Below are 26,955 nucleotides of genomic sequence, written 5' to 3'. Positions count from 1 at the left end.
TCAATTACAAAATTCTGAACTATTACTTCAATCCTAAATTGATCTGTGGTGCAACATTGACAATTCAATGTCTGAGAAGTTCCACTGATTAACATCTCCAATTAGAAACTGCTGAGTAATCTTTGCTGATAATTCTTACTGGCTTGCACATTACACAGTGACACCTGCATTATGAAATTATCATGGAACATTAAACAGAATGGTGAAATATTTTATACATCAATAAAAGAGGAAACCTGTGATGTGAATTGGACTATGAAGGGACAGACAGCACAATACCACAGCTAATGATCTACAGATTACCGAAATCTTCAAACATTCTTTTGCTTCATTGTACTCTGGGAGAGAGAATAGATAAATAAAAAATTGAGTGATCAGATGAGTAATGAGAAGTTCATTTAAAATCAAGAAAGGATGTGTTGGATAAACTAATATAACTTAAAGGGGATGGATTAAATTCACATTTTAAAAGAATGTCGGGAAGAGATAGCACAGACAGTACTACTCATAATTAATTCACTAAATGTGTAGTGCCAGAGGACTGGCAGAGAGCTAATCTGATTCCGACATTTCAGAAAGAGGACAGAACATGCTCAGTGAATGATAGACTAGTCAGCCTCATGTCGATAAATAGAATCCCAAGTAAAGGACAGAACATACGAAAATCGAGAAATCAGTATGGATTTCAAAAGGGAACATTTCCCTGGACAATCTTATCGAATGTTTTGAGGAGGTAACAGAGAGAGTTGGCAATGAAGTTGATGTAATTTATCAGGATTTTCATTCGGCCATTGATAGGATTTACCACAAGGACCCCACGCACCGCAGACATTGTCTCTTCTGCCTCCTTCCACTTGGAAAAAGATACAAAAGTCTGAGGACACGTACCAACTGACTCAAGAACAGCTTCTTCCCTGTTGCTGTCAGACTTTTGAATGGACTTACCTTGCATTAAGTTGATCTTTCTTTACACCCTGGCTATGACTGTAACACTACATTCTGCACCCTCTCCTTCTCTATGAACGGTATGCTTTGTCTGTGTAGCGCTCAACAAACAATACTTTTCAATGTATACTAATACATGTGACAAATCAAAAGACAATCATCAGTAATAATTTTAAACATAAAGTTTGCAGTAAGGATTGAAGCGGGGACTTTCTCCTGTAAAGTTGCGGTGATAATGAGTGTCCTGGGGAAATGAGTGTGAATCCCCCAGCCCTGGACAGAGGGGAACTGACCATCCATCTCCAGCTCTAATTCCCAAACACAAAATGCTGCCGATAATCAGCAAGTCAGCCTGAGTCTGTGGCCCCTCCCACCATCTGAAACCGTCACAATGCCCGGCTGATTGACGGCAGCTGCGGACCAATAGGAGGAGAGGGGGCGGGACTGGAGGACCGAGCGGGAGCGGCTGGTCCTCCAACCAATGGGAGTGAATGAGGGGCGGGGCTGGGAGTGGAGCATGCGCAGTCCGGGTAATGCCTGGCGGATAGTATTTTTTCTGGGACCCAGGTTCGGTGAGGGAATGGGCTGTGCCGAGGGAGCGATGGATCAGGCTGGTGAGCAGGGAGGTTTCGCAAATATGTTGTGCAAACCGCAACCTCTCAAAAAGATTTTACCCCGTTTGCATCATGGATCTATCTCACTGCCAGAAAGGGTGGTAGAGGCGGAAACGTTTACAACATTTAAGAAGCATTTAGATGAGCATTTGAAACGCCATAGCGGACAAGGCTATGGATGAAGTGCTAGAAAGTGGGATTAGAATAGATGCAGGGTGGCTGGTGGAGACATGATGGGCCGAGTGGCCTCTTTGGGCTGGAAAACTCCATCATTCTTCAGAATATAATTTCTGGACTCGTGCTGGAAGTCATAAAGTGCATCAAGGTAGATAAATCCCCGGGACCTGATGAAGTGTATCCCAGGACATTGTGGGAGGGTAGGGAGGAAATTGCGGCTCCCTGAGCAAAGATATTTGAGTCATCGATAGCAGGTGAAGTGCCTGAAGATTGGAGGGTGGCAGATGTTGTGGCTTTGTTTAAGAAGGGCTGCAGGGAAAAGCCTGGGAACTACAGTCCGGTGAACCTAATGTCTGTCGTGGGTAAGTTGTGAGAAGATATTCTGAGAGACAGGATCTACAAGCATTTAGAGAGGCAAGGACTGATTAGGGACAGTCAGCATGGCTTTGTGAGTGGAAAATCATGTCTCACAAATTTGATTGAGTTTTTTTTTGAAGGGATAACCAAGAAGTTGGATGAGGGCACTGTAGTTAACGTTGCCTACATGGACTTTCGCAAGGCCTTTGATGAGGTACCGCATGGTAGGTTGTTGCACAAGGTTAAATCTCATGGGATCCAGGGTAAGGTAGCCAAATGGATACAAAATTGACTTCATGACAGAGGGTGGTTGTAGAGGGTTGTTCTTCAAACTGGAGGCCTGTGACCAGTGGTGTGCCTCAGGGATCGGTGCTGGGTTCACTGTTTTTTATTCGTTATATTAATGATTTGGATGAGAATTTAGGAGGCATGGTTAGTTAGTTTGCAGATGACACCAATGTTTGTGGCCTGTTTCCATACTGTAAATCCCTGTGACTCTATGGAATGATCATGATGTTTTTGTATACTTCTTTTACCGGATATTAGAAGAGGATTTGCAGAGAGAAATCTCAAACCAAACCTCATCAAATTCTGACAGCATGACTCAACCCATCAGGACCTGAATATCATTGATCTTTGCGGGTAAGCATTGAGTTCCAGGTCATTATCACTCACTGTGTAAAATCTCTTCTTCATATCGCCACTATTGATCTTGCTCAAAATCTTAAATCTGTGTCTCAAGTATTGTCCATCCTCAGTTAGTTGTGGAGAAATAACAATTTGTATGTATTTTGTATAAAAAAGTCAGGAGCTTTTTTTGGTCAGCAAACACAGAGCTGATGTGTAAACACTTGGTGTGAATGGGCACACGGACAGCAGTGACTTGGATGACCTTAAGGTGACGGGGAGGTTGAATGTGCGAGGCTGCTGGAAGTGCATGAGGAAAGTTAAGCCAAGAGGTAACAAAGGAATGGATGAGGGTCTCAAAGGCAGATGAGCTGAGACTTGGTCAGAGTTGGGTGATGTTACTGAGGTGGAAACATACAGTGGTGGTGATAATGTGGATATGTGATTGAAAGGTCAGTTTGGGATGAAATATTTCACCATTGTTCTGAATAATCTGGATCGGTCTCAGACAGTTTGCAAGGGGGAGAATGGAGTCAGTGGCAAGGGAGTGGAGTTTGTAACAGGAACTAAAGGAGATAGATGTATTTCTGATGGAACAAAAAGGCTTAATGGGATATGGGGAACAGGAGGGGAGGTGGATTTGAGACGAGGGAGACATCAGCCATGATCTGATTGAATAGCGGAGCAGCTTGAAGGGCTGAATTTGCCAACTTCTGCTCCGAACCCTACGTTCCAAAAACAAAGGCTTTCAATTCACAACATTTTAGTGAAGGAATTTTCAAGTTTTCGGCACTGGATGTCAAGTCAGGACAATGTATGAACTGGAGGGGAACTTGGAGATGATGATGTTCACATACAGCTGCTATCCTTGCTCAATGGTGGTGGTTGAGGGTTTAGGAGGTTCTGTGTAAGTTCCAGCTGAGTTGTAAATATATAACATTCCTCTCCTTCACCCCTTGCCTCTTCCCCCTTCTGTCTCTCTCTCTCCTGCTATGGAGACTAGAGTCTTGCACAGATCCAGACCGGGTGGCAGGTTCCCTTCCCTGAAGGACATTGCTGAGTCAGTTGGTGTTTTATGACAATCCAGCTGTTTCATTGTCACTTGGTCCTAGTGGCAGCCCCACAAATTACCAGATTCATTCAGCTCAATTTCACAACCTGCCTTTGTGTTTTTGTGGGTTCTCTCTCACTCCTCTTTTTGTGTTTAAATCAATTTCATAGGTTTTTAGAAGAAAAGGATTTGAAGTCAGGAAACTAAAATCAAACATCACCCAATTTATCCTGCCCTGAATGTGATCGAGTTTTGAACATAGGAGGAAAAAGCACTGTTCACAGTGGGGAGAAACCATACACGTTTCTGTGTGTGGACGAGGCTTCAGTCGATCATCTGGTCTGTCAATTAATGGGTCGTTAATCTTTGCAGTTCTCTTGCCCAGAGAGCAGTGGGGGCTGCATTATTAAATATAGGGTCAAGGGTTATGGGTGACAGGAAGAAAATGAAGTCAGAATCACAATCAGATCAGCCATGATCTTATGAAATAGAACAGCAGAGTTGGTGAGCCGAATGGCCGACTCCTGCTCCTATTTCATAGGATCCTATTGTCACTTGGTCGAGAACAAGAGTGTCAAAAGTGCCCATCAGCATGAATTAGCACCTTGAAGAGAATTGGGAAGGTGAATACAGCAGAGTGAGAATGGAGGGAGTGGGGAGTTGGGGGGGATGGAGCAAGAGGTAGTAACTTACAGGTTTGGGGAACGAGAGTGGACAGAATGTTTCACAGCAACTAGGATTGTCTGTTCTGAGTTTCTGAGCTGTACTGACAGTGATGACATTTGTAAACTCCTTTTACAGGATACTAAAAGGAGAGGATTTGCCATCAGAAATCCCAAACTAAACTTCACATCAAGACCTGACAGAGTCACTCGATTCATTTGGACGCAGGAAACCATCACCCATTTTGCCATCAGTGTGACTGCAAAAGCACTGAGACACAGACAGCCACACCATGGGGAAACCATGGAAATGTGTGGATTGTGGGAAGGGATTCACTTCCCCATCTCATCTGGAAATTCACAGGTGCAGTCACACCGGGGAGAGACAGTTCACTTGCTTCCAGTGTAGGAAGGGATTTGTTAATTCATCAAACTTGCTGACACACCAGCGAGTTCACTCTGGGGACAGTCCCTTCACCTGCTCCACGTGTGGGAAAGGATGCAGAAATTCATCCACCCTCCTGGCACACCAGCGAGTTCACAGCGGAGAGAGTCCATTCACCTGCTCTGACTGTGGGAAGGGATTTATTAATTCATCAAGCCTCCTGAGACACCGGCGAGTTCACACTGGGGAGCAGCCATTCACCTGTTCTGTGTGTGGGACAGGATTCACTCGATCATCCCACCTGCTGAAACACCAGTGAGTTCACACTGGGGAGAGGCCATTCATCTGTTCTGACTGTGGGAAAGGATTCACTCAGTCATTCAGCCTGCTGAAACACCAGCGGATTCACAAGTGATTTTAGGGGTTGGATTTTGCTGTTGTTGCTGCTGTTAATCACATCCAGGACTGAAGCATGTTCATTCTGACAGTTGATAAAGTGGGAGGGTCAAAGGGTTTCTCGCTGTTGGACTGACCGGTGTCTCAATTTTTATTCCAGTGGCTGATTCCCTTTAAGTGAGGGCACGTTTCCATTGAAATTATGCACAAAAGCAGATGTACATTAATTTTATTTTGGACAGTAAATAGTATTTTTCCTCCCACTACAAGTGCCTTGTCTTTCATCCATCCTCGTTCTGAGGGTTGGTCACACTCTGAAAAATCTTTCTCCACTGATTTATCTGCTGCGTTCACTGTCTGTCCCATTGAGAGGCCAGTCCACATTCCGATATTATTCACCTGTGCCTTCTTGGATCTTCCTTGTACACATTTTCCAGGTGTTGTGTCTCACATTGCCTCTTTTTCCAAACACTCCCTCTCTAGTCACAACGCATGTCCAAAATAGGTGAGCTTCCGGGATGTCAGAGCCTCAGACAGGTTCCGGTGAACACCAGCTTTCTCCAGCACCCACTCATTCACCCACTTTGCCGTCCTTGACACACGCAATATCCGTCCGAGTCCTTTCATTTCAAACACTTTTATTGGCGGCTCATCGCTCTTCTCAATGGTCCAGCTTTCAAACACACATTGTCACCGGCCACATAAGGGCTTTCAGAAGATGAACATTCATTGTAACCGAGTTGCTGTGGGTGCTCCATACTCTTTTAACTTAGATCACAACACCATGACTCTTAATTCTGACCTGAATTTGATAGATTCTGCATTTACTACTGCACTGGAACTAAAATAAATACATTTGTCTCTGTTCCATTGAGTCTACAGCACAGGGCCGGGCCAGTCGGCTGAATTGGTCTATGTCAGTATTTATGCTCCACATGAGCCTCCACCCACCCCTCTTCATCTCCCCCCATCAGCATATCCTTCTATTCCTTTCTCCCTCATGTATGTGTCTAGCTTCGAGTGCAGATGGGACACGGAATCCCTTGCACATTCCCCACATTTCCATGGTTTTGCCATGTCTCTCCAGGTTGGACAATCAGTCAAAGCCTCGTCCACACACACAACACGTGGACAGTTTTTCCTCGCTGTGAACGGTGTGATGTTTTTTCAGGCTGTGTAATTGGTCAAAGGTCTTTCCAGTCAGTTCACTGGGACACACTCACCTGGATGTCTGTGTCTCTGTGTTTTTCTGTCACACTGATGTTTGAAAACTTCAGAAGGTGACAGAACAGACAAGATTTCTTCTTCTGGGTTCAAATCAAATGATTTTCAGGTTCTGATGAATCAAACGCTTCTGTCAAATCTTGACCTGTTTTGTTTGAGATTTTTGTCTGAAAACCCTTCCCTTTAAATATCCTGGAAAAGGAGTTTGCAAAAGTTATCACTGCAAGTACAGGATAGAAATTCAGAATAAACAATTCTAATTTCTGTTGAAAATTCTTTCCTATTTCCAAAAACCACGACATCCCCATCGGATACACTTTCCCCCCCATCCTCACTCTGCTCCCATCCTCACTCTGCTCTTCCAAATATTCACTTTCCTAATTCTCCTGGTGGTGCTAATTCATGCTGACTGAAGAAAAAGTCTCCTGTTCTGGGCAAAGAGACCCAAAATTTTCATTGATGCTGCTGGACTCTCTCTCTCATATATATATATATATAAAATAAATCTCAACATTTTGTGGTGTAAAAATGCAAATAGACTGTATTACAGTATTACATAATTAGAAATGAAGAAAGTTTATGAACAAGAACATTATCTAAGCAGTGAGGGCTATGACTTGGAACTCACTGCCTACACAGAAAGTATATGTGGAGATGATCAGTGATTTCAAAATGAAATTGGATGGACAATTGAAAGAAATAAACTTGCAGCGGAACAGTGAAGTAGAGGGAGAAGTGGATTGCTCGAGTCAACGTGGATTCGAGTTGTCGAATGGAATCTTTCCATGCCATAATGACACTTTAAAGTAATAAATTACGCAGCCATGAGCTGCAAGACTATATCTCAGTGTGATAAATAAAGACTATATAACTATAGTCTTTAACTGTGTGCTATATAACAACCAGAGTGACGGATATTTCAGGGACACAGACATGACCATGCATGCACTCTGTTGCCCAAGATGGTGGCCGCTAACCTAGAATCATAGAATCCGACAGTGCAGAAGGAGGCCATTCAGCCCATTGAGTCTGCAGGCCCTATCCCCATATAACCCCATGCACTAACCCGAGCTAGTCCCCCTGACACTAAGGGGCAATTTCTCATGGCCAATCTACCTAATCCACACATCTTTGGACTGTGGGAGGAAACCGGAGCACCCGGAGGAAACCCACACAGACAGTGACCCAAGCCGGGAATTGAACCCGGGTCCCTTGTGCTGTGAGGCAGCAGTGCTGACCACTGTGCCACCTGGGCCAGTGCCCAGGAGTGAATCCCCGGAGCTGCAATCTCGACTCTCATTCTGGGCTTGCGGCCTCCAGCGGGTGTTTGTGAAGCCTCCGCTCCCCCCCCCCCCCCCCCCCAGCCCGTCTCCCGGCTCCATTCCTCCCTCCGCCCGACCGACTCTCACCCGCTGGAAAAGTAGCTCCCGCACTCGCAGAACTCGGAACAAAGTGACACTGCGCATGCTCCAGATACAGCAAGGCGCCTGCGCACTGGACTCCTGTGGAGTGAATAGAGCACTTGTAGGGCCGCAGGGAATGGTGGGTAATAGCACGGCCATTGAATTGACGTACCGGGGATAAAATCAGTGTTACCAAATGAAGACAAATTAACAAATACACGAAGATTCTTTATTATTTAATTTCTTCCACCCTCTAACCTACCCTTGATGATCTTCTTTGCCCCATCCCATCCATTATATTAACAGTTCAATGGGAGATGAAGTAATGCTATTGGAAAGACCAATGTCATTATCTTAAGTCACCACTACAAATTCCGTTCCCTAACTACCAAGTCCATCCCTATGGGGTAATATTGAGATACATTTCCCTGTGTTCGTCAAGCCAGGAGTCTTTATTCCCAAGCGAGAAAGAGATAAGTGGACATATTAATGAGAGGCAACATGGTTTTGTGAAGGGGAAGTCGTGTCTCACTAACTTGATCGAGTTTTTGTAGGAAGTGACGAAGATGATTGATGAGGGTAGGGCAGTGGATGTTGTCTACATGCACTTCAGTAAGGCCTTTGACAAGGTCCCTCATGGCAGACTGGTGCAGAAGGTGAAGTCGCATTGGATCAGAGGTGAGCTGGCAAGGTGGATACAGAACTGGCTCGGTCATAGAAGACAAATGGTAGCAGTGGAAGAGTGCGTTTCTGAATGGAGGGCTGTGACAAGTGGCATTCCTCAGGAATCAGTGCTGGGACCTTTGCTGTTTGTAATATATATAAATATAAATGATTTGGAAGGAAATGTAACTGAATTGATTAGTAAGTTTGCAGACGACACAAAGGTTGGTGGATTTGCGGATAGCGGTGAGGACCATCAGAGGATGCAGCAGGATATAGATTGGTTGGAGACTTGGGTGAAGAGATGGCAAATGGAGTTTAATCTGGACAAATGTGAGATAATGCATTTTGGAAGGTCTAATACAGATAGAAATATACAGTAAATGGCTGAACTCTTTAGAGTATTGATAGGCAGAGGGATCTGGGTGTACAGGTACACAGGTCACTGAAAGTGGCAACGCAGGTGGAGAAGGTAGTCAAGAAGGCATACGGCATGCTTGCCTTCATCGGCCGGGGCATTGAGTTTAAAAATTGGCAAGTCATGTTGCAGCTTTATATAATCTTAGTTAGGCCGCACTTGGAATATAGTGTTCAATTCTGGTCGCCACACTACCAGAAGGATGTGAAGGCTTTGGAGAGGGTACATAAAAGATTTACCAGGATGTTGCTGGCATGGAGAGCATTAGCTATGAGGAGAGATTGGAGAAACTTGGTTTGTTCTCACTGGAGCGATGGAGGTTAAAGGGCGACCTGATAGAAGTCTACAAAATTATGAGGGGCTTGGACAGAGTGGATAGTCAGAAGCTTTTTCCCAGGGTGAAAGAGTCAATTACTAAGGGGCAAAGGTTTAAGGTGCGAGGGGCAAACTTTAAAGGAGATGTACGAGGCAAGTTTTCTTTTTACACAGAGGGTGGTGGGTGCCTGGAACTTGCTGCCGGAGGAGGTAGTGGCAGCAGATACGATTGTGACTTTTAAGGGGTGTCTTGACAAATACATGAATAGGATGGGAATAGAGGGATACGGTCCCCAGAAGGGTAGGGAGCTTTAGTTCAGATGGGCAGCATGGTCGGTGCAGGCTTGGAGGGCCAAAGGGCCTGTTCCTGTGCTGTAATTTTCTTTGTTCTTTCTTTGTAGATACACACAGAACGATTCCTATAATATGTAATACATTTCTGAAGTTTTCATTAGGTTATTAGACTGTGATTTCTTACAAATCTCCCATCTTGAGAAAGGATTAGCTTCACTGTCTACTCAAAAACTGATTTCTGAATAACCCAGCGATTCTAAGTTACAAGCTTGTTTTCCTAATTTCTTGATTACATTCCATAGACAAGAAAACTAAAGGTACTAGAATGATCAGAATCAGCAACACAAACCCTTGAGTTGTCACCAGAAATAAAAGTAAATACTTTGCCGTATTATAATTGAGGTCAGAAACTCCAAAGTATTTATGAAGTCAGCCTGGACCACAGGTTTTGCAGTTTGAATTTGGCTGGGGTAAACATACCTGCAGTGAAACATTGTATGATTCAAATGACTCATTGGGGAGATTTTATCAAACAAAGTTTATTTAAGAATACAGTTAACACATAGAAAGAAAATTAGCAATCGCTTTTGCCAATTACAAACAAGAAAACAACCGTGATATTGTAGAAACCTAAACAACTAAATGCACTGTTCCAATACGACAAACCTCTCTACAAACATACACCTGTCACAGGTTTAGCACAGAAAATAAGAATGTTCATGTGATTCTGGAAATTAGTCCTTTGGTTGGAGAATTGAAATTCTGACTTCACCATTCTGGAAACTCCCAGCACCTTGAGGTAGAGATAAAGCCACAGCTGGCATTACCTGGCAAATCACCAACATCAGAATCTCTCACTCCAGGAGGGCAAGAAAAACTGCCTCCAATATCGCAGAATTTCTAATATCAAGGAGAGAGAACAGAAATACTGCCTTTCAGTCTGGAGGCCAAACGCCTCCTAACTAACCAGCAACCAAAACTGAAAGTAAGAACTCTTGGGAGAGAGAAAAAGAACTGTCCAACCTGACCTGTCAATCATTCTTCCCACAACACTTCAAACTCACAAAGTGCCTTAAACCCAGATTAAAGATAAACCCATTCAAACCATTTAAGCAGCAATAAAAGCACACACAAACATTCAGCCAATGCCACAATGAAAAACAAAGGCCTGCTTCCAAACTGCAGAAAACGTGATTTAAAAATACAGTTCTTAAATGCACAGTAACATCACACCAGTAAATGTGACAATCATCGACTTTGATTCATCCTCCCCATCTGCAGATTATCTCACACAATTCTAAATTATTGACGAGTTGTAAATACATCTGGTTCAAATATTCAAGCACAAACTTCAAAGGTTCTCCAGCTCTCTGCTCACCTGCATCCACCTTGAGGATATTTTCAAAAGCCAGATTTAGGTCACTCTTCAGCTTAAGTTTACTCCCTCTGATAGATACCAGTGTGTTTCATTCGATCCTGATTGTTTTAAAGTCAGTTTCTCTGCAAAATATGCCAATATCTTGACAAATTAAAATATCTTCCCATTCTACTGACAATGTTAAGCACTCAATGTTGTTCTGTTGTCGAATTGCTGAACACGTTTGTTCCTCAGTGCAGTGGCACATGTTAGTTACACCACATGTAACATATCACATCTGCACACTCACACTGGTATCCCAAAGGATGCTCCATGTACCATCTGAGACACCCATTCCTAGATTTTCAAGTAATCGCAAGGAAGTGTCTATATGAAATGTTTGCTTATCTCTCTCTCTGTATGGTTCCAATGTCTTCAGGCAGAGGCCAGGTTATCTGATTCAGTTTGTTTTAAAGTTCACAAACAAGGATACAAACATCTCCAAAAGAAAACTATTACTTGACTCATCTCCACTTTCCTGACTTCTACAAGAACGTACGTGGATATCCTGTTTGTCTATTCCATTGAACTAGACCCAGAGTGAATTACTTCAATTCCCATTTGCTGGTGTCAATTTTTTCCATGTTTGATTCCAAACGGGGTTTCCCTTTCTCTCTGTTTCAGGAGAATGCGGAAACTTTTCTGTCCAATTGAACACTCACTCAATAGTGTATTTTGAGATCAGAGGCAGAAGTACAGGTAGTTGTATCAGTTTGGGGTAACGCTCATATCTCCCATTCTCAGGAGCTTTGATTTAAATGATAACAAATGGGATGAAGTCAAATCTTCAAAAAGCAGAATCTTTGGTTTAAGTTGTCACCGTGCTGCCTGATTGTAAAAGGGTGAAGCAAATATTCCAATTATGTCAACTTTATTTTCAGATCAAAGGTGAACCAAACACCATTTTGATCTTTGTGTTTCCAATTATTTTGGCATTTTTTCTCAGTTTTTCCAAAATGTTATTTTTTTCTTCATTCTTCAAGTGTCTTTCCAAATAAATATATTATAACTCAAGGAAAATTAAACCACAAAAGTGAGTTTTCACAGGTAAATGTCAACCTTCTTAGATCAGAAAGAGTTAAAGAGGGTGGAGCTTCCCTCAGCCTGTGAGCTCTGAAACACAACTTCAAAGTTTAAGTTAAGAATCAAACATTTTGGTGCCTTTTCCAATTGTACAAGTAAATTGTGATTCACACCGAAAGGTTCACTTTCACTCAGTAATTAGAACATTTCACTTTTCTCAGCACAGGGGCTGGCAGCATTTTAGATTCAATACTAATTGTTCACTCCTCTTGTCGCTGGTGTGTGGAGAAGATCATGTTCACTGGAGATCTGTCAGGACAGAAACCACACTGTGCTTCTGGATAGACTCAGTCTGCAGATAGCTGGAGTCATTTAAACATGACTCTAGTGAAGGCCTTCCCAGTGATGCTAAGGAGTGAGATGTTCCTGTAGTTGTTGCAATCTCCTCTGTCACTTCACGTTTTGTATATTGTGAAGATTTTTGTGTCACGTATCTCCTGTGGAACAGGTCCTACCTCCCAACAGAGAAGCAGGAGGTTATGAAGATGTGGCAGCGATGGGACTTTCCGTGTCTGAACAGTTCAGCTGGAACTCATCCTTGCTGGGAGCCTTTCTGCTTGTTCCGCAATCAATGGCCTTTTCCAGCTCAAGTGATGAGGATTCCTCGTCCAACTCAACCATGACAGGAAGCTGCAGTAGAATCAAACAGAGACTGGGAGGTATCCGTCTCACGGGAGTACAGCTCACAGTCGTGTTCAACCCAGTGGGACATCTGTTTACTTCTGTCGGTGAGAACTTCACCATCTGCCGATTTCAGGGGAACAATTTGGTGATTGTAGGACAAAGCATCATATTCATCCCATCATACATCGCACAGAGATATTCATTATCACAGGCAGTTTGGAATTATTGGTGTAGGATTGTCCGGTGTTTATTGACAGAGTATCTCACTGTTTTCAGAATTTCTGATGCAATGTTCCAGCTGTTGAGTTTATGTTGAGCATCAGGTAGGCTTTGCTTTTTGCTTCAATGACAGGTGTCATCTCTGCTGAGTGGGTCTCAAACCAGTCTGTTGTGGGAGCCACCTTTACCAAATGTTGCTGCTGCTGTGTCAGAAATGGGTGAACTCAGAGACCTCCAAGTTTCATTAAGTTCAATATTGATTGTTAAGGATTTTATGTAAGATTTAACTGTGCCTGTATAATATTTCACTATTTTGTTTATGTTCCTTCATATTTAATTTCATAATGGATGTGTCACTGTGAAGACTTCAGTCATAATTGTCAGCAAGGATTAATCAGGACTTTCTAATTGGAGATGTTAATCAGTGGAACCTCTCACACACTGATTTGCATCAAAGATTAATTTAGGATTGAAGTAAAGTTCATCATTTTATGTTGAACAGGTTCTTGTTAAGGATTCTTGAATTTAGGGGAAAGATCACAGAAGGTGTTTTTAAAAAGGGACATTGCAGCTCCGAAAATCAGTGACATCTCCAGAATATTAAACTCCAGCTACTTATAGGGATGTTAATATCAGCAAAATCGAACCAATATTATCAGACTATCAATCCTGGCTGTGATTAAAAGCAGAATCCAATCCTTGCAGTCTATTATGAATTTGCTGGTGTCTCAGCAGGCTGGAGGACCTTGTGAATGCCTTTCCACACAAGGAGCAGGTGAAAGGCCTCTCCCCAGAGTGAGTGCGTCGGTGAGTCAGGAGGTTGGATGACTGCTTGAAACTCTTTCCACAGGTACTGCAGCTGAATGGATTCTCCTGAGTGTGAGTGCGGTGGTGGGACTGGAGGGTGAATAACCGAGCGAATCCCTTCCCACACACCGAGCAGGTGAATGGTCTCTCCCCGGTGTGAAGTCGCTGGTGTCTCACCAGATCGAATGACTGGGAGAATTTCTTCCCACACACGGAGCAGGTGAATGGTCGCTCCCCGGTGTGAGTGCGTTGGTGAGCAGTCAGGGTGGATGACTGCCCGAAACTCTTTCCACAAGAAGTGCAGCTGAACGGTTTCTCCTCAGTGTGAATTCGCTGATGTGTCCAAAGGCCGGATGACCGAGTGAATTTCTCACCGCACACAAAGCAGGTGAACGGCTTCACCCCAGTGTGAATCCGCTGGTGTGTAGCGAGGCTGGATGTGCTGTTGAACCTCTTCCCACAGTGAGTGCAGCTGAAGGGCCTCTCCTCAGTGTGAATTCTCTGGTGTAACATCAGGTATGTTGTCTTGGTAAATCCCTTCCCACACACAGAACAGACGAATGGCTTCTCCCCAGTGTGACTGCGTTGATGGATTTCCAGTCGGAATAAAGACTTGAATCCCTTACCACAGTCCCCACATTTCCAAGGTTTCTCCATGGTGCCAGTGTCCTTGTGTCTCTCCAGGTTAGATGATCAGTTGAAAGCTCGTCCTTGCAGATAACACGTGTACAGTTTCTCCCCGCTGTGAATGGTGTGATGTTTTCTCAGGTTGTGTCACTGGTTAAAGCTCTTTCCACAGTCAGTTCACTGGAACACTCTCACTCGGGTGTGTGTGTCTCGGTGTTTTTCCAGTTGCACTGATGTTTAAAATCTTCAAGAGATAAACATTTCTCCTTCCACATTCACAGATTGATGAATGATCGATTGACTCAAACCAAAATGTTTGTTTTGAGTTTTGCATCTACAAATCTTTCCCTTGTTAATACCTGGAAAAAGAGTTTACAAAATTAATCACTGTCAGTCCAGGATAGAAATTCTGAACAGATAATTCTAGTTTTGTTTTTGGAACATTTTTTCCTCTCGTTTCCTCCAAATCTGTAAATCCCCATCTCACACACTCTCCCCCGTCCCTGGGCTGAAATCCAAACCCATCTCACCCTCTCCACCAATTCTTTTCTCCACTCAGTTTTCTCCCTCCCTCCACTCTGTCTGGGTTCAGCTCTCAGGCCCCTCTGTGCAGAATTGTTGTCTCTCCTGGTCACTGAGACCCTGAAGGCCCACGCACCCTCTGCTTCACTGTTACTGATGGCTGAAGGGACCAATCCGTGAGGGGCAGGTTTTGCCACAAGTGAAGTGGTTCTCAGGTCTGGTTGTGGGTTGTTGTTTTCAGTGTTGGCTCTTGTTGCCGAGCCACTGGAGTGACCTTCCTCCATCCTGTGAATGTACCTGAGCTGGAAAAGTCACCTCCACTTGATGGGAACCCATCACCTTTGGGAGACAATGAATTGTAGATTTTGCATCAAAGATCAATTTAGGATTGAAGTAAAAAGTTCATAATTTTATTGCAACCAAGTTTCTGTTGACAGTTCTTTAATTCAGCTGAAAGATCACAGATAGTGCCTTTAAAAAGGGACATCTCCAGATTATTAAACTTCAGCCAGTTGTAGGGTTGTTAAGAAGTTTAACAACACCAGGTTAAAGTCCAACAGGTTTATTTGGTAGCAAAAGCCACACAAGCTTTCGGAGCTCCAAGCCCCTTCTTCAGGTGAGTGGGAATTCTGTTCACAAACAGGGCATATAAAGACACAAACTCAATTTACAGAATAATGGTTGGAATGCGAATACTTACAGCTAATCAAGTCTTAAAGGTACAAACAATGTGAGTGGAGAGAGCACCAAGACAGGTCAAAGAGATGTCTATTGTCTCCAGACAGGACAGCCAGTGAAATTCCGCAAGTCCAGGCAAGCTGTGGGGATTACAGATCGTGTGACATGAACCCAATATCCCGGTTGAGGCCGTCCTCATGTGTGCGGAACTTGGCTATCAGTTTCTGCTCAGCGACTCTGCGCCATCGTGTGTCATGAAGGCCGCCTCGGAGAACGCTTACCCGAATATCAGAGGCTGAATGCCCGTGACCGCTGAAGTGCTCCCCAACAGGAAGAGAACAGTCTAGCCTGGTGATGGTCGAGCGGTGTTCATTCATCCATTGTCGTAGCGTAGCGTCATGGTTTTCCCAATGTACCATGCCTCGGGACATCCTTTCCTGCAGCGTATCAGGTAGACAACGTTGGCCGAGTTGCAAGAGTATGTACCATGTACCTGGTGGATGGTGTTCTCACGTGAGATGATGGCATCCGTGTCAATGATCCGGCACGTCTTGCAGAGGTTGCTGTACCAGGGTTGTGTGGTGTCGTGGTCACTGTTCTCCTGAAGGCTGGGTAGTTTGCTGCGGACAATGATCTGTTTGAGGTTGTGCGGTTGTTTGAAGGCAAGAAGTGGGGGTGTGGCCTTGGCGAGATGTTCCTCTTCATCAATGACATGTTGAAGGCTCTGGAGGAGATGCGGGGAAGCTACGGCATCTCCTCCAGAGCCTTCAACATGTCATTGATGAAGACGAACATCTCGCCAAGGCCATCCCCACACCCCCGCCCCCCCACAGTCACTGACACCAATCTCCGCCTGTGTGATATAAACCCCACAGTCACTGACACCAATCTCCTCCTGTCTGAAGAGGAAAGAGTCGAATTGGACTCCTCCGGAAGGCCGCTGCCCTCGACTTGACATGTATGCCCAAGCCGTCAGGAGGTGCGTCAACACCAAATTCATCAGCCGCACTCACAAGACAGCCCCGAACATCACCCAAGCACAACGTAACGCCATCCACGCTCTCAAGACCAACCGCAACATTGTCATCAAACCAGCAGACAAAGGAGGGGCCATCGTCATACTGAACAGAACGGATTACTGCAAAGAAGTGTACCGACAACTCAACAACGAGGAACACTACAGACAGTTACCTGCAGATCCGACCAAAGAACACACCCGTCAACTCAACACTCTGATCAAGACCTTTGATCCGGACCTTCAGAACACCCTCCGTGCTCTCATCCCACGTACTCCCCGCGTTGGAGATCTCTACTGCCTCCCGAAGATACACAAGGCAAACACACCCGGCCGTCCCATCGTATCGGGCAATGGGACCCTGTGCGAGAACCTCTCCGGCTCTGTCGAGGGCATCCTGAAACCCATTGTACAAAGAACCCCCAGCTTTTGTCGCGACACGACGGACTTCCTACAGAAACTCGGCACACATGGAGCAGTTGAACCAGGAGCGCTCCTCGTCACAATGGATGTCTCAGCACTCTACACCAGCATCCCCCATGACGATGGCATTGCTGCAACGGCCTCAGTGCTCAGCGCCAACAACTGCCAGTTTCCAGATGCAATTTTACATCTCATCCGCTTCATCCTGGACCACAATATCTTCACCTTCAACAACCAGTTCTTCATCCAGACACACGGAACAGCCATGGGGACCAAATTTGCACCTCAATATGCCAACATCTTCATGCACAGGTTCGAACAAGACTTCTTCACCGCACGGGACCTTCAACCGGTGCTATACACTAGATACATCGATGACATTTTCTTCCTTTGGACTCATGGTGAACAATCACTGAAACAACTCTATGATGACATCAACAAGTTCCATCCCACCATCAGGCTCACCATAGACTACTCTCCGGAATCGGTTGCATTCTTGGACACGCGCATCTCCATTAAGGACGGTCACCTCAGCACCTCACTGTACCGCAAGCCCACGGATAACCTCACGATGCTCCACTTCTCCAGCTTCCACCCTAAACACGTTAAAGAAGCCATCCCCTACGGACAAGCCCTCCGTATACACAGGATCTGCTCGGATGAGGAGGATCGCAACAGACACCTCCAGACGCTGAAAGATGCCCTCATAAGAACAGGATATGGCGCTAGACTCATTGATCAACAGTTCCAACGCGCCACAGCGAAAAACCGCACCGACCTCCTCAGAAGACAAACACGGGACACAGTGGACAGAGTACCCTTCGTTGTCCAGTACTTCCCTGGAGCGGAGAAGCTACGGCATCTCCTCCGGAGCCTTCAACATGTCATTGATGAAGACGAACATCTCGCCAAGGCCATCCCCACACCCCCACTTCTTGCCTTCAAACAACCGCACAACCTCAAACAGACCATTGTCCGCAGCAAACTACCCAGCCTTCAGGAGAACAGTGACCAAGACACCACACAACCCTGCCACAGCAACCTCTGCAAGACGTGCCGGATCATCGACACAGATGCCATCATCTCACGTGAGAACACCATCCACCAGGTACACGGTACATACTCTTGCAACTCGGCCAACGTTGTCTACCTGATACGCTGCAAGAAAGGATGTCCCGAGGCATGGTACATTGGGGAAACTATGCAGACGCTGCGACAACGGATGAATGAACACCGCTCGACAATCACCAGGCAAGACTGTTCTCTTCCTGTTGGGGAGCACTTCAGCGGTCACGGGCATTCGGCCTCTGATATTCGGGTAAGCGTTCTCCAAGGCGGCCTTCGCGACACACGACAGCGCAGAGTCGCGGAGCAGAAACTGATAGCCAGGTTCCGCACACACAAGGACGGCCTCAACCGGGATATTGGGTTTATGTCACACTATTTCACATAAATATTTCTGCTTTTTTCCTCCTGAGTCTTTATCATGCGATCCTAGAATCAGAATTTATGTCACACTATTTGTAACTCCCACAGTTGCGTGGACCTGCAGAGTTTCACTGGCTGTCTTGTCTGGAGACAATACACATCTTTTTAGCCTGTCTTGATGCTCTCTCCACTCCCATTGTTTTGTTTCTTAAAGACTGGATTAGTTGTAAGTATTCGCATTCCAACCATTATTCATGTAAATTGAGTCTGTGTCTTATAAGTTCTGTTTGTGAACAGAATTCCCACTCACCTGAAGAAGGGGCTTAGAGCCTCGAAAGCTTGTGTGGCTTTTGCTACCAAATAAACCTGTTGGACTTTAACCTGGTGTTGTTAAACTTCTTACTGTGTTTACCCCAGTCCAACGCCGGCATCTCCACATCAGGAATGAGCAGCCGAACAAGCTCATTGTCCACTTCCGCATTCAGACAATGGGGGAGCTCTGATTGGCTGGAGGACCAGAGAACTTCCGGTCCTCCAACTTTCCATTGGCCAACACCTCAGCATACAGGTCAAATGGTTGGCTCCCCCCGCACATGCGCATCTTCCCCTCTCCCTTGGACATGCGCAGTCCCGGGCCGAGGGAGGGGGCGATCACGACGCGGCTTCTCGCTCTGGTCGGAGCCGTCAGCCGGTTGATTGGAAACCGTGGCTGGAAGAGGTGGAGGGGGAGGGGGAAAAATGGGTGGGGGCGGGGCTCCCGGGTCCGCGCGCCCGGGCCTGCGCACTGGAACCCAGAGACGTCATCGCGGAGCAGAATGATTCCCATTGGCTGATTTAGGCAGAACTCTATTATGATGTCACAATGCGGAAGTTGTCCAAACTCCCTCCTCTGGGCAACATCTGGGAGGAAATCAATGTTTCCCCCTTTCCATTTCTTTTCTCATTCTGGGGGAAATTGGGGACTTGCAGCAACTGAAGGGAAAGGAAGTGAATCCAGGGAGGCTGCAGACTCTGGAAAGGTTACAGATGAAGACCGGATTCAGGAACAGGACTAGGCCCAGGTATATTTTTGTTTCTCTCTCAAAGACATTGACATCTTTTAGTTCCCTCAGTTTATCTGGCTAATAGGGTAGCCTCTTACCCAATGTTCACAATTCAGTTTTCCCAGAAGAGGGCTAACATTTAAATCAACAGTAAATTTGTATGGGAGAGAGATATGTTATTTATGATCCCATATTTTTTGTCTTGAAATATACAGCAGTGTGGCTGCTTTATCAATTTCCAGTGATGCAGAGATTACAACATAGAAGGAAATGCATTTGGCAACTTAAATCCATGCTAACTCTGCGTGGTAGCCATGATGTGGAGATGCCGGCATTGGACTGAGTTGGGCATAGTAAGAAGTCTCACAACACCAGGTTACAGTCCATCAGGTGAGTGACCTGAGGAAGGAGCAGTGCTCCAAAAGCTCATGATTCCAAATAAACCTGTTGGACTTTAACCTGGTGTTGTGAGACTTACTGAACTCTCTGTGGAGCAATTTGGTCAGTTCCATTCCCTTGAGTTCCACGTCACATTGGAATGGATGAGAGTTCCAGATGAAGTGAGACTGGGGTGGAGTCGGGCACTATCACTGAGATGGGAATAGGCGGTTTTGATGATGATGTGGCAATGTGGTTGGAAGCTCATCTTGGGGTGAAATATTTCACCATGGTTCAGCCTCAGACAGTTACCAGGAAGATAGAGTTGCTGGCGAGGGAGTGGAGTTTGTAGTGGGGACTGAAGACAATGGGTTCAGTCTTCCCAGTGTTTATGAAAGAAGTTTCAGTTCTTTTAGTACTGGATGTCAGACAAGTCAGGATTGTGTGTGAGTTGGGCGGGGGAGGGATCTTGGAGGTGATGGCGTTCACATCTACCTACTACCTCGGTCCTTCTAGGTGGTGGAGGTTGAGGATTTGGGAGATTCTGTCAAAGTTCTCATTGAGTTCTAGATGTATAAAATCCCTCTCCTTCACCCCGGCCCCTTCTACTTCTCTCTGTCTCCACTCTAGACCAGGTGCCAGATTTCCTTTCTTGACAGACATCAGCATACCCCTTGGGTTTTTATGATAATCCAGCAGCTTTCCTCCATGTCTGTGTGGGTTTCCTCCAGGTGCTCTGGTTTTCTCCCACAACGGATGAATCTTGCTGTTTTTAAACTCCATCCCTCTAGCAATGAAGGACAAAATTCCATTTGCCTTCTTAATTACCTGTTGCACCTGCAAACCAACTCTTTGAGATTCCTGCACAAGGACACCCAGGTCCCTCTGCACAGCAGCATGCTGCAATTTTTTACCATTTAAATAATAGTCCATTTTGCTGTTATTCCTACCAAAATGGATGACCTCACAATTACCAACATTGTACTCCATCTGCCAGACCCTCGCCCACTCACTTAAATTATCTATATCCCTTTGCAGACTTTCAGCGTCCTCTGCACACTTTGCTCTTAGTGTCATCTGCGAATTTTGACACACTACTCTTGGTCCCCACCTCCAAATCATCGATGTAAATCGTGAACAATTGCGGTCCCAACACTGATCCCTGAGGCAAACCACTAGTCACTGATCGCCAACCAGAAAAACACCCATTTACCCCCACTCTTTGCTTTCTGTTAGTTAACCAATCCTCTATCCATGCTAATACATTACCCGTACAACTGTGCATGTTTATCTTATGCAGCAGTCTTTGGTGCGGCACCTTGTCAAATGCCTTCTGGAAATCCAGATACACCACATCCACAAGTTCCCCATTGTCCACTGCACATGTAATGTTCTCAATGAATTCCACCAAATTAGTCAAACATGACCTGCCCTTCATGAACCCATGCTGCGTCTTACCAATGGGACAATTTATATCCAGATGTCTCGCTATTTCTTCCCTGATGATAGATCCAAGCATTTTCCCTCCTACAGAAGTTAAGCTAACCAGCCTATAGTTACCTGCCTTTTGTCTACCTCCTTTTTTAAATGTTTGTGATTTTGTGAAACCTGTTTTTGTTGTCTGAGCTGACTGGAATTAGAGCCAGAGCAGGAGTAATCCAGGGGAATGATTTGGAGGTAAAGCAAAATCCAGCAGATGCTGGAGTTCTGAAAAGAACCGACCTGCTGAGTTTATCCAGCATTTTCTCTTTTTATTCTAATGATTTTGGGACCTGGGTTTGAATCCCACCACGTTTCAACAAAAATATTGATGAGCATGAATTAATTGTTGTAAAAACACATCTGGTTCTGTAATGCCCTTTAAGGAAGGAAATCTGCCGTCCTGATCCAGTCTAACCGACATGTGACTGGATTCACAAACAATTCAAGGGCTGACTGGGTAAACAGGGAATGTCACCATCAGAAAAACAGAGCCCCCTGGAGGGCAGAAGGGTTATGACAGGTTATGGAGAGGTTAAAACTGTCATCATTGAGAACAACACAGACTTTAATGGAACAACTGGTCCCAAACACAATCTCTTGTAGTTAGTTTTAAACCTGATTCACCTGTGGTGAATCAGGTTTAAAAAGAGTCAAATTATATATGTTTTCTAGTTTGGACAACCACATTTAAATCTGGGACTCGGATGAGGATATGAATTGGTGGTTGGTGGTAAGATCTAAATGTGTGTATTACGCCAGGAAGCCTTAAACCCAGAGTGAGAATATTTCAAACCAGGGTTCAAAATGAACAGCTGTGGATGGTGAATTCACCCTCAAAAGAAAACAAAGAAAATTACAGCACAGGAACATCCCTTCGACCCTCCAAGCCTGCACCAACCACGCTGCCTAACTGAACTGAAACCCCCTACCCTTCTGGGGACCATATCCCTCCATTCCCATCCTATTCATGTATTTGTCAAGACGCCCCTTAAAAGTCACTATTGTATCTGCTTCCACTACCTCCCCCGGCAGCGAGTTCCAGGCACCCACCACCCTCTGGGTAAAAGATCTGCCTCGTACATCTCCTTTAAACTTTGCCCCTCGCACCTTAAACCTAAGCCCCCGAGTAATTGATTCTTCTACTCTGGGAAAAAGCTTCTATCCACTCTGCCCAAGCCCCTCACAATCTTGTAGACTTTGTCAGATCGCCCTCAACCTGCGTCGTTCCAGTGAGAACAAGCCAAGTTTCTCCAACCTCTCCTCATAGCTAATGCCCTCCATGCCAGGCAACATCCTGGTAGATCTTTTCTGTACCCTCTCCACCCTCTCCAAAGCCTCCACATCTTTCTGGTAGTGCGGCGACCAGAATTGGACACTAGATTCCAAGTGCGGCCTAACTGAGGTTCTATAAAGCTGCAACATGACTTGCCAAAAGGCCCGCAGAAATTCTGTCTTGGGAGGAACTACTGGAAGAAAATAAATCATCCTGTACATGGGAGAGACAGAAACTGTGAGGACCATCTCCTCCAATCACAGATTCTGTCTCTCCCGGTGTTGCTACATCTGCAGAGACAGAGTCTCAAACTGGAGGAACAGCTTTGCCACCTATTTTGAGAAAAGAAGTTCACTGACTCAGCAGCCTATCGGTGACATGTGGAGGAGTTGTGTCTTCCTGCTACAGAACTAGTTTCATAGCAGTGAGAGCCTCAAAAGGAATGATCCAACCATCGGCAGAGCTTTCCCCATTCTGCTGAACAAGTCTTGATTATTTTTATATATCTCAGAAGGTGGGGTGTACAACTCAGGAATTTGAGTAACCAGATATTGTGAACATACTTACCAATCACTTGGGTCATCACATTAGAAATTGAAATCCATTCATCCAGGTTCATATTCTAAACTGCTTTTATTTGCAGTTTAACGTTCACAGACAACATACAGAATCCCCGGTCAGAGCTGATCTCAGCTGGTGTAGTGAGGTTATTGATGGGTTATCAATGTAAATCCACACACAATGAAGATCAGAATCGGGAGAGTTTTTTCCTGCTCCACCGTCTGAACCAGTAAACATCTGATTCCGTTACCTTGTGTCAAATAGTTAGAATTCTCATTTTGGAAAGAGAGTATGGGAGTATTTTAAAAATAAATTCACAAAAAATATCATTCATAGATTCCAATTTAAAAGATTTAATATATACACAGTCTTCAGTATTTGTGTTACCTTATCTGAAGAAGTAAACTAACAGAAACACAAAAGGTAATGTTACTACGTGACTACATCACTCATAAAGGAGTTACTGAGAATGGAAAACGATCCCCTGGAAACCAAAAAATAGCCCTTAAAAATCGAAGAGCAGCTTTCCAGAAAATCTCAATACAAGCATTGAAAATAAATACTTTGTGCCCTGCAGATGGATCTTTCAGAGAATGAATTGTAGATTTTGCCCCAAAGATCAAATTAGAATTGAAACAAAAGTTCTTAATTTTATTCTAAACAGGTTCCTGTTGAGAGTTCTTCAATTAAGGGGGAAGATCACAGGTGTTGCTTTTAAAAAGTGACATTTCATAGAAATCATAGAAATCATAGAAACCCTACAGTGCAGAAGGAGGCCATTCGGCCCATCGAGTCTGCACCGACCACAATCCCACCCAGGCCCTACCCCCACATATTTACCCGCTAATCCCTCTAACCTATGCATCTCAGGACTCTTAAGGGGCAATTTTTAACCTGGCCAATCAACCTAACCCGCACATCTTTGGACTGTGGGAGGAAACCGGAGCACCCGGAGGAAACCCACGCAGACACGAGGAGAATGTGCAAACTCCACACAGACAGTGACCCGAGCCAGGAATCGAACCCAGGACCCTGGAGCTGTGAAGCAGCAGTGCTAACCACTGTGCTACCATGCCGCCCTGAATATCCCAGAATATTAAATTCCAGCTAGTTATAGGGTTTGTTAACATCAGCAGAAATAAAATATTGTCAGACTGTCAATACTGAACAGCAGCAAAAACAGCAAAATCCAACCCCTGCAGTCACTTGTGAACTTGTTGATGTCTCAGGAGCCATTGTGACTGAGTGAATCCCTTCCCACACACAGAGCAGTTGAATGGCCTCTTAGTGTGAGTGCATTGGTGAGCCAGCAGGTTGAAAGACTTTGCGAATCCTTTCCCACACACGGAGCAAGTGAATGGCCTCTCCCCTGTGTGAACTCGCTGGTGAGCAGAGAGGTTGGATGGCCGATTGAATCCCTTCCCACACACGGAGCATGTGAATGGTCTCTCTGCAGTGTGAGTGCGTCGGTGAGCAGTGAGGTTGGATGACTGCCTGAAATTCTTTCCACAGTCAGTGCAGCTGAATGGCTTCTCTTCAGTGTGAATTTTCTGGTGTCTCAGCAGTGTGGGTAAAACTGTGAATCCCTTTCCACACACAAAGCAAGTAAACGGTCTCTCCCCAGTGTGAATTCGCTGGTGTGCAATGAGGGAGGATGCCTGTCTGAAACTCCGTCCACAGTCAGTGCAGCTGAATGGCTTCTCCTCAATGTGAACTCGCTGGTGTGACAGTAAGTGGGATGACCCAGTGAATCCCTTCCCACAGTCGGAGCAGGTGAACGGCCTCTCCCCAGTATGAACTCGCTGGTGTGACAGCAGGTGGAATGACTGAGTGAATCCCTTCCCACACACGGAGCAGATGAATGGTCTCTCCCCGGTGTGACTGCGTTGGTGCACAGTGAGTGCTGAAGAATGCCTGAACCTCTTCCCACAGGAGGTGCAGGTGAATGGCTTTTCCTCAGTGTGAATTCTCTGGTGAGACCAAAGGCCAGATGACTGAATGAATCCCTCCCCACAGACAGAACAGGTGAACGGTCTCTCACCAGTGTGACTGCGCCGATGGTTTTCCAGCAGGGAAGGGTAACTGAATCCTTTCCCACAGTCCCCACATTTCCACGGTTTCTCCATGGTGCTGGTGTCCTTATGTTTCTCCAGGTTGGATCATCAGTTGAAGCCTTGTCCACACACAGAATACGTGTATCGTTTCTCCTCGCTGTGAATGCTGTGATGTTTTTTCAGGCTGCGTAACTGGATAAAGCTCTTTCCACAGTTAGTTCACTGGAACACACTCACTCGGGTATGTGTGTGTGTCTTGGCTTTTCCAGTCACACAGATGTTTGAAATTTTCTCTTCCAGGCAGAACAGACAAACATTTCTCCTTCCACGTTCAAAGTCTGAGGATATTCAGGTCCGAATGAATCGAGACTCTGTCTGATTTTGATGTGATGTTTCCTCACCTCACCTGTAAAAGTAATTTACAAAAGTCATCACTGTCAATCCAGATAGAAATTCAGAACAGACAATTCTCGTTTCTCTGGAACATTTTTTCCTCTCTTGTTCCCCCAAATCTGTAAATCCCGGTCCCACACACACTCCCTCCTCCCTGGGCTGAAATCCAAACCCAGCTCACCATCTCCACCATCTCTTTCCTCCACTCCCAGTTTTCTCCCTCCCTCTCCTCTGTCTGGGTTCAGTTCTCGGAGCCTTCAGCTACTTCACAGCAAGGAGCTTAAGGCTCCGAAAGCTTGTGGCTTTTGCTACCAAATAAACCTGTTGGACTTTAACCTGGTGTTGTTAAAACTCTTACTGTGTTTACCCCAGTCCAACGCCAGCATCTCCACATCATGGGTTCAGTTCTCCAGCTCCTGTCTGCAGACTGACAATAAAACCAATGGGTCTTATTGGGGGTGTTGGGGCCTCCAGCGGGTGTTTGTGAATCCTCCCCGCCCACCTCCCAGGGTTTCCTTCCTTCCCAGAGATCAGAGTCCTCATTGATTTGAGGCCAAAGTGTAACCTCTTATTTATTGTCCCCCTCCCCCATCCTCTGATGTGAACCATCCTCCAGTGGCTGAGCCAGGATGGGGCCGTTAACCTGGGCCTGTTCCCGGGAGGGAGGGAGGGAGGGAGAAGCCCCGCAGCTGCAAACCAGGGAGCTGACAATGATTCTGAAGGGTTTGCGGATCCACAAAGTGTTTCCAAATCCTCCCAGCCACCGCCTAACGCTGACTCCGCTTCTCCGGGACAAACAAGCGCCAAGGCCAGCAATGACACTGCGCATGCACCACATCACAATGCCCGGGCACTGATTGACGGCAGCTCCGGACCAATAGGAAGAGGGGGCGGTGCTGGAGGACCGAGCGGGAGCGGCTGGTCCCCCAACCAATCGGAGTGAATGAGGGGCGGGGCTGGAGCAAATATTTCAGCACCGGGTGAAGCGCTGGAGCCGGCGGTTGGAGATTGGGGAGGATCCGCAAACCCTTCAGAATCATTGTCAGCTCCCTGGTTTGCAGCTGCGGGGCTTCTCCCTCCCTCCCTCCCGGGAACAGGCCCAGGTTCACGGCCCCATCCTGGTTGGAGCTGGAGCATGCGCAGTGCCTGCGGCAGACGGTAAGGAGCTCGAGCGAGCGGGTTTTAAATGGAGATTTTTACAAAGACCGAGTGCAGATCCAGAGCCTGAAATAAAACCGGAAACATAAATGGAGTTTGCGGGTGGATGGTGAGGCTTTATAAACACCCGGTGTCGGCCACAGTCCCTCAATTTGCGAAGCAAATTCCTCAGACCTTCTGATGGTTTCAGGCCGGAGTTCAAATCCGCCATCTTTATAAAGGTCCGTGTACTGCAAAGC

General features: G+C 45.6%; 3 protein-coding genes across 3 annotated transcripts in view; all 3 read right to left on the bottom strand.

Annotated features, from left to right (window-relative positions):
* The window catches only part of LOC144484117 (uncharacterized), a 134,194-nt gene extending 119,080 nt beyond the window's left edge, over positions 1 to 15,114 (bottom strand). Inside the window, exons 1-2 of the mRNA XM_078202666.1 lie at positions 15,025 to 15,114; positions 13,596 to 14,134 (exon numbers count right to left, since the gene is read on the bottom strand). Of these exons, the coding sequence (XP_078058792.1) occupies positions 13,596 to 14,134; positions 15,025 to 15,114 (629 nt within the window). The remainder of the gene's footprint in view (positions 1 to 13,595; positions 14,135 to 15,024) is intronic.
* LOC144484092 (uncharacterized) overlaps positions 1 to 26,955 on the bottom strand; it is a 407,989-nt gene that overhangs the window by 358,707 nt on the left and 22,327 nt on the right. The gene's annotated exons all lie outside the window — the stretch shown is intronic.
* Positions 23,446 to 26,352, bottom strand: LOC144484089 (uncharacterized). Its single transcript, XM_078202625.1, has 2 exons — positions 25,926 to 26,352; positions 23,446 to 25,571 (listed from the first exon to the last, which is right to left on the bottom strand). The coding sequence occupies exon 2, from the start codon at positions 25,235 to 25,237 to the stop codon at positions 24,314 to 24,316; it is 924 nt and encodes a 307-aa protein (XP_078058751.1). The 5' UTR covers positions 25,238 to 25,571; positions 25,926 to 26,352; the 3' UTR covers positions 23,446 to 24,313.

Source organism: Mustelus asterias, unplaced genomic scaffold (assembly GCF_964213995.1).
Source record: "Mustelus asterias unplaced genomic scaffold, sMusAst1.hap1.1 HAP1_SCAFFOLD_92, whole genome shotgun sequence".
Taxonomy (NCBI): domain Eukaryota; kingdom Metazoa; phylum Chordata; class Chondrichthyes; order Carcharhiniformes; family Triakidae; genus Mustelus; species Mustelus asterias.
The sequence above is the reverse complement of the archived record's forward strand: the minus strand, read 5'-3'. Positions and strand labels throughout refer to the sequence as shown.